At 40.5% G+C, this 14365-nt stretch overlaps 1 protein-coding gene across 3 annotated transcripts in view; it reads right to left on the minus strand.

Moving 5' to 3' along the window:
- The window catches only part of SEC24A (SEC24 homolog A, COPII coat complex component), a 79056-nt gene that overhangs the window by 38124 nt on the left and 26567 nt on the right, over positions 1–14365 (minus strand). For all 3 annotated transcript variants that reach the window (XM_038007722.2, XM_073010678.1, XM_008014473.3), the window contains exons 7-11: positions 14116–14218; positions 10100–10226; positions 7372–7481; positions 2954–3066; positions 1555–1673 (exon numbers count right to left, since the gene is read on the minus strand). In XM_038007722.2, the coding sequence (XP_037863650.2) occupies positions 1555–1673; positions 2954–3066; positions 7372–7481; positions 10100–10226; positions 14116–14218 (572 nt within the window). The remainder of the gene's footprint in view (positions 1–1554; positions 1674–2953; positions 3067–7371; positions 7482–10099; positions 10227–14115; positions 14219–14365) is intronic.

Raw genomic sequence — 14365 nt, forward strand, 5'->3', positions numbered from 1 at the left:
TGCATCCACATTGTAGCACGTGTGAGAATTTCATTGTTTTTTTGAGGCTGAATAATATTCCATTATACTTTTTTTTTTGTCCTTTTTTTTTTTTTTTTTTTTTTGAGATGCAGTCTCACTGTTGTCCAGACTGGAGTGCAGTGGCACGATCTGGGCTCACTGCAAGCTCCACGTCCTCCCAGGTTCATGACATTCTCCTGCCCCAGCCTTCCGAGTAACTCAGACTACAGGCGCACGCCACCACACCTAATTAATTTTTGTATTTTTAGTAGAGACGGGGTTTCACCATGTTGGCCAGGACGGTCTCGATCTCTTGACCTTGTGATCCGCCGGCCTCAGCCTCCCAAAGTGCTGGGATTACAGGCGTGAGCCACCGCGCCCGTCCCCATTATACATTTATACCACATTTTGTTTATCTATTCATCTGTTGATGACTACTTGGGGTGTTTCCACCTTTTGGCTATTGTGAATGATTGCTATTGCTATAAACAAGGATGCACAAGCATCTGCTTGAGTCCCTGCTTTCAATTTTTTGGAGTATATATTGAACGGTGGAATTGCTACATCATGTGGTAATTCACCATTAACTTTGAGGAACTGCCAAGGTATTTTCCACAGCAGTTATACCATTTTACATTCTGAGCAGCAATGCATCAGGGTTCCAATGTTTCACAATCTAGTGGCATAAATATTTGCCCTGTTTTATACTTATAGCTCTTAAGTTTAGGTCTTTAGTCCATTTCAAGTTAATTTTCTTTACATGGTATAAGCTAAAGGTCCAACCTCATTCTTTTGCATAGGCAGTACTGCCATAACTATTTGTTGAAAAAACTGTCTCTTCTCCCACTGATTGGTTCAGGCACCGCTGTCAAAAAATCAATTGACTGGCTGGGCCTGGTAGCTCATGCTTGTAATCCCAGTACTTTGTGGGGCCAAGAGAGGCAGATCACTTGAGATCAGGAGTTTGAGACAGCCTGGCCAACATGGTGAAACCTCATCTCGACTAAAAATACAAAAATTAGCTGGGCATGGTGTTGCATGCCTGTCTTCCCAGCTATTCGGGAGGCTGAGGCAGGAGAACTGCTTGAACCTGGGAGGCGTAGGCTGCAGTGAGCCAAGATCGTGCCACTGCACTATAGCCTGTGAGACAGAATAAGACTCCATCTCAAAAAAAAAAAAAAAAATCAATTGACTATATATGCTAGGCTATATTCTGAGCTCTCAGTTCTATTTCTTTGCTCTATATGTCTATCCTCAAATACTTTTTGAATGAATAAATGGGAAAAAGGGGGAAAAAAGCCTCAATTTAATCTGAGTTCTAACATTAACTTGTTTTTGTTACCTTGTTCAGAATTCATGTTGTCTCCATAACCCCCACTTCCTCTTCCATAAAATGAGAGATTGCACTGAAAGACTCTTACAACTCCAACAATCATGATTTTATACTCAAGATTTTCCTTGACATAGTACAAACAACACACATCCAATTCATCAAGTAATAAAGAAATACTTCTAAAACTGAAAAATTATGAAAGTAGTTCAATAAATCTATACCTTCAATATCTGAAACTATTAGCATCTGAGGTTGAGAGAGACCTTCTTGAAGACTGTAGAAATGGATTGTACTGTCAAATGTTATGAAGCCAATTTTTGTTCTAGTGTTGCCAGGAAGCCTAAAGACAAATTCAGAAGACTATTTTATCAAGTTTTAACCATATACAAATATACACATAAAATATGTCCTAAGAGTTACATGAAAATATCTAATTCAATATTATAGAAATTGGCCCAACACAAACAAATGTTTAAACCACTCAATGTTTACCATGAAAACATATCTGACTGAAAGGGAAAACACTACACATAAGCCAAACAATAAACAAAAAACAGCCATAATACAACAATCCAAAACCAAGTATAGCTATGTAAACTTACATATAATCACTTAGGAAATAGTAGGTTAAAAATACTGAAAACTATTAATGAAATTTTGCAGATGATTTTAAGTTATAAAGCATGCTTCAAAATATTATGATACAGAAACTGTAATATTTAAGAACAAAGAAGAGCAAAAGCATCTATTTTAAAGAACTACAAATAGATGGAACTACAATTATATAAGGGGAAGGGCAAACTGTTTTTCACTCTTGTTCATGCATGGGTGAGTCAGTGACAATCTCATCAATTCACAATCCCCATTCACAATCTATAACATTAAAAATATAAATGCCGGCAGGAACAAGAATGAGCTTTTCACCAAAGTGAAGGAGTTACTCCACTTGTGATGAAATTTAGCCTTCTATATGCCTCCACACCACACACAAGCACTATACTTCATTACATAGAAAGGTCACATTAACTTTGATGGGTTACACTAGGTCTCTAAAAACCACTGGAAATAGTTATTTTAAGAGACTTAAGACACTTGATAACCAAATGCAATATGTGTATACTGTTTAAATTCTTACTCCAATAAACTGACAGTAAAAAGGCATTTTTGAGACAACCAGGAACAAAAAATAAACTGGGTATTAGATCATATGTGGAATTACTGCAAATTTTGCTTGATGCTTTAGTATTATAGTTAGGTATAAAAGTTAATCTTGAAGTATGTATAGGTTAAACAGTATGCTGGCTGAAATTTGCCTTAAAATACTCAAGGTGGGAAAAGGTATATGCATGAAAGGGGGAGGATGAGATGAAGCAAGAAGAGCAGAATGTTGAAGATGATGAATCTCGGTGACCGGTGCCTGGAAGTTCATTACATTATTCTTCCTACCAACTACAGGTTTAAAAATAATGTTTCTAAGAGAAAGTGAGGCCTAAATTAACAACTGATTTAGGTGGAGTTTTAGAACATAATTATACAACTTTTTTTTTAATTTCAAAAAAATTACTTATTCATTTAGAAAATACTATTAGTTTCATATTTAAGCTGAATTGAGAAACTTACAAATCCAGATTGTCTAACAAACTCTGGCAAACTGAATTCAAGTATCCAGTTTCGACTGCATTGTGAGACACATCAAATACAAAGAGATACACTGGAGGCTGAGGTGGTCGTAACTGAAGAAAAAAAGATCTTGTTAAGTACATTTAACAGGATTAAGTTTAAACTTATTTGCTGGGTACACATACAGCAAAACAATTTAAAAAGCATTTACAAATTGAGTAGAGATTCTAATAAACATGCAAAGCTATACTATATTGTTTATAGATGTATACTTTAAAATGACTCTGTGATTGCGATAATTCAGAAGAGTGTTTTCTCTAGGACAGGAAGGGGAAGAGATGTAATCAGAAGGGCCTGTGGCCAGGCGTGGTGGCTCGCACCTATAATCCCAGCACTTTGGAAGGCCAAGGCAGACAGATCACCTGAGGTCAGGAGTTCGAGACCAGCCTGACCAACATGGCGAAACCCCCATCTCTACTAAAAATACAAAAATTAGCCGGATGTGGTGGCAGGCGCCTGTAGTCCCAGTTACTTGGGAGGCTGAGGCAGGAAGATCGCTTGAACCTGGGAGATGGAGGCTGCGGTGAGCCAAGACTATGCCACTGCACTCTAGCCTGGGCGACAGAGACTCCATCTCCAAAAAAAAAGAGAAGGGATTCTGGGAGTATTAGCAAGGTTCAATTTCTTGGCTTGGATTATACTAACAAAAGTGTTTAGTTTATAATGATTTGGTAACCTGAATATTTATGTTTTATTGATTTTTCAATATGTGTTGAATTTCACAATTTAGGGAAATTATAGCTCTGAAAGTTACAAGTTAGCTTCAGCTGGTTATTTAACCAACAAATTACAGTCAAATCTCATAAAAATGTAAGACTAATTTTTTTTGTTTGCTTTTGAGGTGGGGTCTTGCCCTGTCCCCCAGGCTGAGTGCAGTGGTGAGATCTCGGCTCACTGCAACCTCTGCCTCCTGGGTTCAAGAGATTCTTGCCTCAGCCTCCTGAATAGCTGTGATTACAGGCACACGCTGCCATGCCCGGCTAATTTTTGTATTTTTTTTAGTAGAGACAGGGTTTCATCATTTTGCCCAGGCTGGTCTTGAACTCCTGACCTCAGGTGATCCGCCTGCCTTGGCCTCCCAAAGTGCTGGGATTACAGGCGTGAGCCACCGCACCCGGCCAAGACTGTATTTTAAACTTCCAAATCCAAAGATTTGTTCTCAAGTCAGTAAAAAGCATCATATAGCCACAATCAGAACTGGGTATGTAGTATACAATCTTCCCTTGGTATCCACAAGAGATTAGTTCTATGATCTCCCACCTCGAATACCAAAATCTAAGGATGCTTAATTCACTTACACACATGGTATATTATTTGCATATATCCTATGCACATCCTTCTGTATACTTTAAATCATCTCTAGATTTTTAAAGTAATACCAAATACAACACAAATGCTATGTAAATAGTTGCTATGCTGTATATTAAAATTAGTATTTTTTTTTTTTTTAAGAGAGAAGGTGTTGCTTTGTCACTCAGGCTGGAGTGCAGTGATGCAACGCAATCATAGCTTGCTGCAGCCTTGAACTCCGGGGCTCAAGCGATCCTTCCACCTCAGCCTCCCAAGTACCAGGGACTACAAGCACACACCACAATTCCTGAAATTTTTTGTAGAGATTTGGGTCTCCCTATGTTGCCCAGGCTGGTCTCGAACTGTTGGCTTCAAGCAATCCTCCTGCCTTGGCTTCCCAAAGTGCTGGTATTACAGGTGTGAGCCACCATGTCTGTCCTATAATATTTTTTACCGTGTTTTTCTGAACATTTTCGATCTGTGGGTAGTTGAATCCACAGATGCAGAACCCATGGATACAGAGTCAGCTGTACTTTTATATATTTTTGTATGAATCACTTGCCAAATCCACACAACCTGTCCCTCAAGAGATAAGACAGAAAGGAGTAAAAACCTTCTGCTATAGGAAAGTTTCTAAATTTAAAGGAAGCAATTTTTGCAAAGCATGGGTGATAAAGGGAAACCAGGAAGGTAAAATTAAAAGAACAAGTGCTTCGTGCTTCTTTTTTTTTTGTTTTAATCCAATAAAAGAACACCTACTCTGTGGATGGCTATTACCAACCACTTAAGTGCAACAAAATGTTTTCTTTTTTTTTTTTTTTGAGACGGAGTCTCGCATTGTTGCCCAGGCTGGAGTGCAGGGGCGCAATCTTGGCTCACTGCAACCTCTGCCTGCCTGGTTCAAGCGATTATCCCGCCTGAGCCTCCCGAATAGCTGGGATTACAGGCATATGTCACCATGTCTGGCTAATTTTTGTACTTTTAGTAGAGACGGGGTTTCACCATGTTGGTCAGGCTGGTGTTGAACTCCTGACCTCCAGTGAGCAGCCGCCTAGGCCTCCCAAAGTGCTGGGATTTACAGGTGTGAGCCACCGCGCCTGGCCAACAAAATGTTTTCTATATTGAAGCTTTTCTGTGGTGAAGAGACTGGTTCCTCATAAGTTTACACAAAAATGGACCCAAGTACCCAGATAAAGACACAAAAATATATTAATTTCCTTTTTTTTTTTTTTTTTTGAGATGGAGTTTTGCTCTTTTGCCCAGGTTGGGGTGCAGTGGTGCAACCTTGGCTCACTGCAACCTCTGCCTTCCGGTTTCAAGTGTTTTTCCTACCTAAGCCTCCCGAGTAGCTGGGATTACAGGCACTTGCCACCAGGCCTGGCTAATTTTTGTATTTTTAGTAGAGATGCAGTTTTATCATGTTGGCCAGGTGGTCTCAAACTCCTGACCTCATGATCTGCCTGGCTTGGCATCCCAAAGTGCTGGGATTACAGGCAGGAGGCACTGTGCCCAGCCAAAATACAATAAAATATTAAAAGTATTAAAATATGAGACTTATCTTCATATTCCCTTTTCCCAAGAGACAATTATGGCATGGTGAAAGAGTAACCAAATCAAAAGGCCTAAATTATTATGCTAGTTCTACTACTAAATGAAATTTGGCAAGTCACTTAACCTAAGTCTGTTTTCATATCTGTAAAAGAGGATTAACAGCATTTTTCTAGCTTGCTTCAGAATATTGTTTGTGATGATCAAAAGTGTAAGTGCTTTATAAAATATAAAGTGTTAATTAAACATTAGGCACTCACGACCAGCCTAAGCAACATAGTGAGACTTTGTCTCTAAAAGTCTTTAAAAAAACTAGCAGGGCATGGTCGTACATGCCTGTAGTCCCAGCTACTTGGGAGGCTGAGGCAGGAGAATTGCTTGAGCCCATGAAGTTGAGGCTACAGTGAGTTATGATAGTGCCACTGCACTTTAGCTTCAGCAACAAAGTGAGACCCTCCTCTGTAAAAGAAACAAACATTAAACAACAAAAACATTAGGCATAGTTATTAGTTTTAAAACACAAGACCTCAGATATTCTCGTGGGTATAGAAAAGAACAATATTTGCAAGAGGACATTCATCACAGAATTATTTCTAATAGAAAAAAAATTTATATGAAGGAAAAATGAAGCAATAGGGGAAAAAAAACTGACTGTAACTTATAAGTAAATATGAACCTGCCGGGCGCAGTGGCTCATGCCTGTAATCCCAGCACTTTGGGAGGCCAAGGTGGGCAGATCACAAGGTCAGGAGTTCAAAAGCAGCCTGACCAACATGGAGAAACCCTGTCTCTACTAAAAATTCAAAAATTAGCGAGGTGCGGTGGCTCATGCCTATAATCCCAGCTACTCAGGAGGTTGAGGCAGAAGAATTGCTTGAACCCAGGAGGCGGAGGTTGCAGTGAGCCAAGATCACAGCACTGCACTCCAGCCTGGGTGACACAGTGAGACTCCATCTCAAAAAGAAAAAAAGTAAATATGAGCCCAATATTATATTGGAAATTTCTGAATGTCACATAAGACACTTAAGTGGGACTTTACATAAACTTTTACCTTTCAAATATACCCTTATATATTAATTACTTTAGTAATAAACAAGTATTACACTTTTACACATCTAAAAACATAAAATTTTGGCTGGGCACAGTGGTTCACATCTGTAATCCCAGCACTTTGGGAGGCCAAGGTGGGCAGATTACTCAAGCCCAGGAATTCAAGACCAGCCTGGGCAACATAGCAAAACTCTGTCTCTACTAAAAGTAAGCCAGGTGTGGTGGTGCATGCCCATAGACCCAGCTACTTAGGAGGCTGAGGTGGGAGGACCACTTGAGCACGGGAGGTCGAGGCTGCAGTGAGCTGTGATCCCGCCACTGCAATCCAGCATGGGCAACGGGAGTGAAACTCTGTCTCAAAATAGAATAGAATAGAATAGAATAAAATTTTGTTAAAGGATGCTATATTGTTTTACTTAAAATCTGGTAATAAAAAATGGGCATGTTGTATTTAAAAAATGGAAGCTTACCATGTATTCTGAAGGAGCCATAAACTCAATAGTAGCATTTTGAACTTCTGGTCTTCTGTGAGGTTCTCCATAAACTCTGGTCAAAGGGTTGTACAAGAATTCTTCAGGAACTATATAAAGTTAACAATACACACATTGAAAAAACTGAAAGAATTTAATATATTTTGCATTTGGCCACTTTCTTGCTTGAAAAGATGATAAAAACTCATTAAATGCCAATTACTTTCTTGTTTTTTTTTTGAGACGGAGTTTCACTCTGTTGCCTAGGCTGGAGTGCAGTGGCGTGATCTTGGCTCACTGCAACCTCCACTTCCCAAGTTCAAGTGATTCTCTTGCTTAGCCTCCCGAGTAGCTAGGATTACAGGCATGCGCTGCCATGCCCGGCTAATTTTTTGTACTTTTAGTAGAGATGGGGTTTCTCCATGTTGGTCAGGCTGGTCTTGAACTCCCGACCTCAGGTGATCCACCCACCTCAGCCTCCCAAAGCGCTGGGATTACAGACGTGAGCCACCACACCCGGCCTATTTGCTTAAATTTCACAATTATACAGGATATTAACATTTCACATATGAAATATACAGAAACTGGCTGGCACTAGAAGCTATGGTAAGACAATTCCAGAGGTCAAGGTCATAAGGTTTAGTGAGTTTCATTAATTAATGAGACCTTTATGGAACATCACTTAACCTAACATCATACTTACCACTTATAATACACTAGTGGTTAAAGAGTATTTTCTAAATTATCATTGTATCTGTCTTCCTACTAATTGTTTAGAAATTCAAATCCCTATGCACTCTACAGGGTAAGCTATAGTTCATGAAATAGCCTGGTTTGCATATGAAAGGGGTTCCAGTTTTTATTACAATTTCATTTTGTATATTAAAGCACATACACATAAAGATTTTAAAGGTAACTAAATACTACATGTCCATTTTCTGAATTATCATAGTGCAAAAGAAAGTTCTTAGCTTAAAAACACACACACAAACAATAAAACTGTTTTTTTGTTTTGTTTTGTTTGTTTGTTCGTTTGAGACAGAGTTTTGTTCGTTTGTTTGTTTGAGACGGAATTTTGTTCTTGTTGCCTAGGCTGGAGTGCAATGGTGCAATCTCAGTTCACTGCAACCTCTGCCTCCCGGGTTCAAGCAATTCTCCTGCCTCAGCCTCCCAAGTAGCTGGGATTACAGGTGCCTACCACCACACCCAGCTAATTTTTTAATATTTTTAGTAGAGATGGGGTTTCACTACATTGGCCAGGCTGGTCTCAAACTCCTGACCTTAGGCGATCCACCCACCTCAGCCTCCCAAAGTGCTGGGATTACAGGTGTGAGCCACTCCATCTGGCTCTGTTTGGTTTGTTTTTGAGATGGAGTCTCGCTCTGTTGCCCAGGTTGGAGTGCAATGGCATGATCTCGGCTCACTGAAACCTCTGCTTCCTGGGTTCAAGCGATTCTCCTGCCTCAGCCTCCCAAGCAGCTGAAATTATAGGTGCCCGCCATCACACCCAGCTAATTGTTGTATTTTTAGTAAAGATGGGGTTTCACCGTGTTGGCCATGCTGGTCTCGAACTCCTGACCTCAGGTGATCCACCTGCCTCAGCCTCCCAAAGTGCTGGGATTAGAGGCGTGAGCCACCGTGCCCAGCCAATAAAACTGGCTTTAAAAAACTCCTGGCCAGGGCCGGTGTATTCTCAGGAGGCTGAGGCAGGAGAATTGCTTGAACCTGGGAGGCATAGAGGTTGCAGTGAGCTGAGATCGTGTCACTACACTCCAGGCTGGTGACAGAGTGAGACTCCGTCTCAAAAACAAACAAAAACAAACTATTGGCTGAGTGTGGTTGCTCATGCCTATAATCCCAGCACTTTGGGAGGCTGAGGTGGGCAGATCACTTGAGGTCAGGAGTTCTAGACCAGCCTGGCTGACATGGTGAAACTCCGCCCCTACTAAAAATATAAAAATTAGCAGAGCATGGGGGTGGATGCCTGTAATTCCAGCTACTCAGGAGGCTGAGGCAGGAAAACCACTTGAACCTGGGAGGAGGAAGTTGCAGTGAGCCAAGATCGTGCCACTGCACTCCAGCCTGGGTGACAGAGTGAGACTCCATCTCAAAAACAAAAACAAAAACAAAACTCTTATATTCCTCTATTTCTCAAATCTTCCAAACAGACACTGTGGATACTGGCATACCCATTTCCTTCTCTAATCTGAACAGAACCCTATTGATTACATTACATTCCTCAAATAAAAACTGCGACATAGTTACTGAGAGAAATCTCCCCCTCCTCAATTACTGAGAAAACTACATTCAACTAATCTTCCAGCACTGCCCACCTCCCTTCATTCAGCAGTGAATGAACTGGGCAGTTATTCTGTGGACTTATTTTCTTTCACCCTAGAGAAAAGGCATGGGACAATTTCTACATAAAAATGTTTCTTAAATTACTGGCTTAAGTAATACCATGAAATATATCACTTATTATATACCCAATACAATGTAAAAATGGGATATCCATATAATACTATCATCATTTTTTGCCTAAAAAGTAAATAATTAAATTTATTTATAAATATAAATGCATAGAAAAAAGTTACCCGTAGTTTTCTGAGTGGAAGGATTGACTACAGGTAAATAAGTTTTTTTTTTTTTTTAACTGCACATTTGTATCATCTGATTTCCCTACAATGCAAGTAGAAATGTTTAAATGTTTCAAAAAAGCATCCCATACCATCATTGACTCGATAACATAAGTTACACTTCCATCTCCTTTGATCAAGAAAGCTGACAAAAGGATTGATATATGTCCTGCATGAACGGCATCTCACAATTGTACTGGAGGTAACCACAGGCAATTGCTGAAAAAAAAAGAATTAAATTTAAACAGATTAAATGCAATAATCATCATGTTGAAAATATAAGCATGAATCCATCCTGTCTAAATAACTGTTGGGATATTATCATTTTAGAGAAAACCTAGAATACAAGATGTATCTAAACTGCCATACACAAAAACCATGTAGTTGAAATGTATTACTTTTAAATCCTATGATTTTGCTCCAAGACCATTCTCATTAAAAGTTGTCTTAAAAAAAAAAAATTATTGGCTGGGCACAGTGGCTCACATGTGTAATTCCAGCACTTTGGGAGCCAAGGTAGAAGGACTGCTTAAGGCCAGGAGTTTGAGACCAGCCTGGGCAACATAGTGAAACGTGACCCTCTCAAAAAATATAAAAAATTAGCCCAGTGTGGTGAGTTGGGTTGAAGTGGGAGGATCACTTGAGCCTGGGAGGTCAAGGCTGCAGTGAGCCATGATTGAGCCACTGCACTCCAGCATGGGCAATGGAGCAAGACCCAGTCTCAAAAAATAAAATAAAATAAAAATTTAAAAAGCATTTTTTTTCTCATGGAACACTCACACTGCAAAACTGAAATAGCAGGACAGGCACAGTGGCTAACACCTATGTCTAAAATCCCAGCACTCTGGTGGGAGGCTGAGGCAGGAGGATAACTTGAGGCCAGGAGTTTGAGACCAACCTGGGCAAGAAAGTTAGACCCTCTCTCTATTTTAAAAATAAAAATAGGCCGGGCATGGTGGCTCATGCCTGTAATCCCAGCACTTTGGGAGGCCAAGGTGGGTGGAACACGAGGTCAGGAGTCCAAGACCAGCCTGACCAACGTGGTGAAACCTCGTCTCTACTAAAAATACAAAAATTAGCTGGGTGTCATGGTGGGTGTCTATAATCCCAGCTACTCGGGAGGCTCAGGCAGGAGAATTGCTTCAACCCCGGGAGGCAGAGGTTGCAGTGAGCCGAGATCGCACCACTGCACTCCAGCCTGGACAACAGAGCAAGACTCCATCTTGGAAAAAAATAAAAATATCCCAGTGCTTTGGAAGGCCAAAGCAGGAGGATCACTTGAGGCCAGGAGCTAGAGGCCAACCTGAGCAACACAGCAACAGCCCATCTCTACCAAAAAAAAAAAAAAAAAAAGTTTTAAAATAAATAATAAGTTAAATAATAAGTTAAAAAAATAAAACCAAGATGGTTAATTTACAATGTGCTTTTGGCATGAATGGCAAAGAAAAAAAATCAACATTCTAAAATATATGACCAATGAAACTATTACAAAGTTTGTCGATGTTACATTAAGAAGCTTACTTAGTTCTCAACTGTAATAAAGTAAGGTGAGGTTAATTTAAATAATCAATTAAACTTTGGAATTACACTCCTAAAGTTTATCCTACATACTAAAAGTTCTAAAGTCTTAGCTGGGTATAGTGGCCAGTGCCTACAGTACCACTTACTCTGTCTGGAGGCTGAGGCAGGAGGACTGCTTGAGCCCAAGAGTTCAAGGCTGCAGTGAGCTATGATCATGGAACTGCACTCTAACCTGGGTGACAACGAGAGACCCGGGCTCTAATAAATAAATAAATAAATGACAGTAAATACATGGGAAGGGTCTTTGTAAGACTATCAGATGTGGGGAGATTTGTTTTGATTTACCAGAAACCCTGAGACAGGTGAAAGAAATGTTTTTGCTTATACTGATCAACTTAACTGAGAGCTAGTGCCTTGGACAACAAAGTGACACAGCATCTCATCTTTAAAAAAAGGTTTTATTTATTTATATGTATCTTTATCTTTTTTTTTTTTTTTTTTTTTTTGAGACAGTCTCACTCTATCGCCCAGGTTGGAGTGCAGTGTGGGATCTTGGCTCACTGCAACCTCTACCTCCCACCTCCCAGGTTCAAGCAATTCCCTTGCCTCAGCCTCCCCAGTAGCTGGAATTATAGATGTGCGTCGTCATGCTCGGCTAAATTTTCTATTTCTGGTAGAGATGAGTTTTACCACGTTGGCCAGGCTGGTCTTGAACTCCTGAAATCAGGTGATCTGCCCACCTCAGCCTCCCAAAGTGCTGGGATTACAGGTGTGAGCCACTGCACCTGGCCTTTATCTATTTTTTTATTTTTTATTTTATTTTATTTTTTTTTGAGACGGAGTCTCGCTCTGTCGCCCAGGCTGGAGTGTAGTGGCTGGATCTCAGCTCACTGCAAGCTCCGCCTCCCGGGTTTACGCCCTTCTCCTGCCTCAGCCTCCCGAGTAGCTGGGACTACAGGCGCCCGTCACCTCGCCCGGCTAGTTTTTTGTATTTTTTAGTAGAGACGGGGTTTCACTGTGTTAGCCAGGATGGTTTCGATCTCCTGACCTCGTGATCCGCCCATCTCGGCCTCCCAAAGTGCTGGGATTACAGGCTTGAGCCACCGCGCCCGGCCTATTTTTTTAAAGAGAAGAATCGCATACCCAATACTGGGCAACATAGTTAACACTCTGCTTCTTAAAAAAAAAAAAAAAAAAAAAAAAAATCAATGTAGGCAATAAAATTCTATCACCACCAAAAAAATCCTGTCACCAAATGAAGGTGTCTTGTGGGAAAGTCAGCAATCCTCAAGAGTATGTGGCCACAGAGCTTTAGGACAAAGGTAGATCAGCTTCTTTTCTCTTTTGAAATAACTTTTTTTTTGGATACAGGGTCTCACTCTGTCACCCAGGCTGAAGTACAGTAGTACAATCATGTCTCACTGCAGCCTCAACCTCCCAGGCTCAAGTGATCCTCCCACCCTAACCTCCCAAGTAGCCAGGACTAGGCTGGTCTTGAACTCCTGGACCCAAGCAATTCTCCCACCTTGGCCTCCAAAAGTGCTGGGATTACAGGCCATGAGCCACCATCTCTGGCTTAAAACTACTTTTTAAAATAACAAATTTTACTCCAAGGAAAGCAGAATGGGGGAGACTCGAGTAAAGTACTTTAATGGGTAAATAATTCACGACCTATTAAAATAGTATGATTCATTTATTTAGTTTCTCTCAGTACCTCTATTCTATTCAGCACTTTTTGAATTTTCCAGCAATATACTTACTTTATCTAGTATTTGAAAGTGTTTAGTAATAAAATTTTTGGTTGAATTGTAAGTAATCTGTCAATCATCGACTTCCTAAAGATAGATCAAACCAATTCTAGATGTAATTCTTGCATCATTGCAGAAAATTTTCACCACTAAGATATTTCTCACAAAAGACATTTACTTTCACTAAAGAGGCTGGATGCAGTGGCTCACGCCTATAAATCCCAGCACTTTGGGAGGTGGGCAGATCACTTGAGGTCAGTTCGAGACCAGTCTGGCCAACATGGTGAAACACCATCTCTACTAAAAATACAAAAATTAGCTGGGTGTGGTGGCAGGTGCCTATAATGCCAGTTACTTAGGAAGCTGAGGCAAGAGAATCGCCAGAACCTGGGAGGTGTAGGTTGCAGTGAGCTGAGATCTCAGCACTGCACACTAGCCTGGGCGACAGTGAGACCCCGTCTCAGGAAAAAAAAAAAAAAAAAAAAAGAGCCAGGCACGGTGGCTCATGCCTGTAATCCCAGCACTTTGGGAGACTGAGGCAGGTGGATCACGAGGTCAGGAGTTCAAGACCAGCCTGGCCAAGATGGTGAAACCCCCTCTCTACTAAAAATACAAAAATTACCCAGGCGCGGTGGCAGGCACCTATAATCCCAGTTACTAGGGAGGCTGAGGCTGGAAAATCACTTGAACATGGAGGGCAGAGGTTGCAGTGAGCCAAGATTGCGTCACTGTACTCCAGCCTGGGCGACAGAGGGAGACTCCGTCTAAAAAAAAAGAAAAGAAAAGAAAAGAAAAGAAAAGAAAAGAAAAGAAAAGAAAAGAAAAGAAAAGAAACATACCACTAAGTCTTTGAAAGGATGAAGCAGCAGCCCCAAAGGAAGTTTGGCTTTATTCAATAAGGCCTGCGTCTGAGGAATGCTAGTCAGCGTGCATCGAAATAACCTATATCAAAGTAAAGAGTATGCATCAGTTGCTGCTATGATTATTTTTGAACAAAACAACCACAAAATTTTAAAAGGTATACATTTTAATACTGGATCAGATTACAGATGAAATATTTCAATAGATTCTCTAAAATGTTATCCTATT

Source organism: Chlorocebus sabaeus, chromosome 23, assembly GCF_047675955.1.
Source record: "Chlorocebus sabaeus isolate Y175 chromosome 23, mChlSab1.0.hap1, whole genome shotgun sequence".
Classification (NCBI taxonomy): Eukaryota; Metazoa; Chordata; class Mammalia; order Primates; family Cercopithecidae; genus Chlorocebus; species Chlorocebus sabaeus.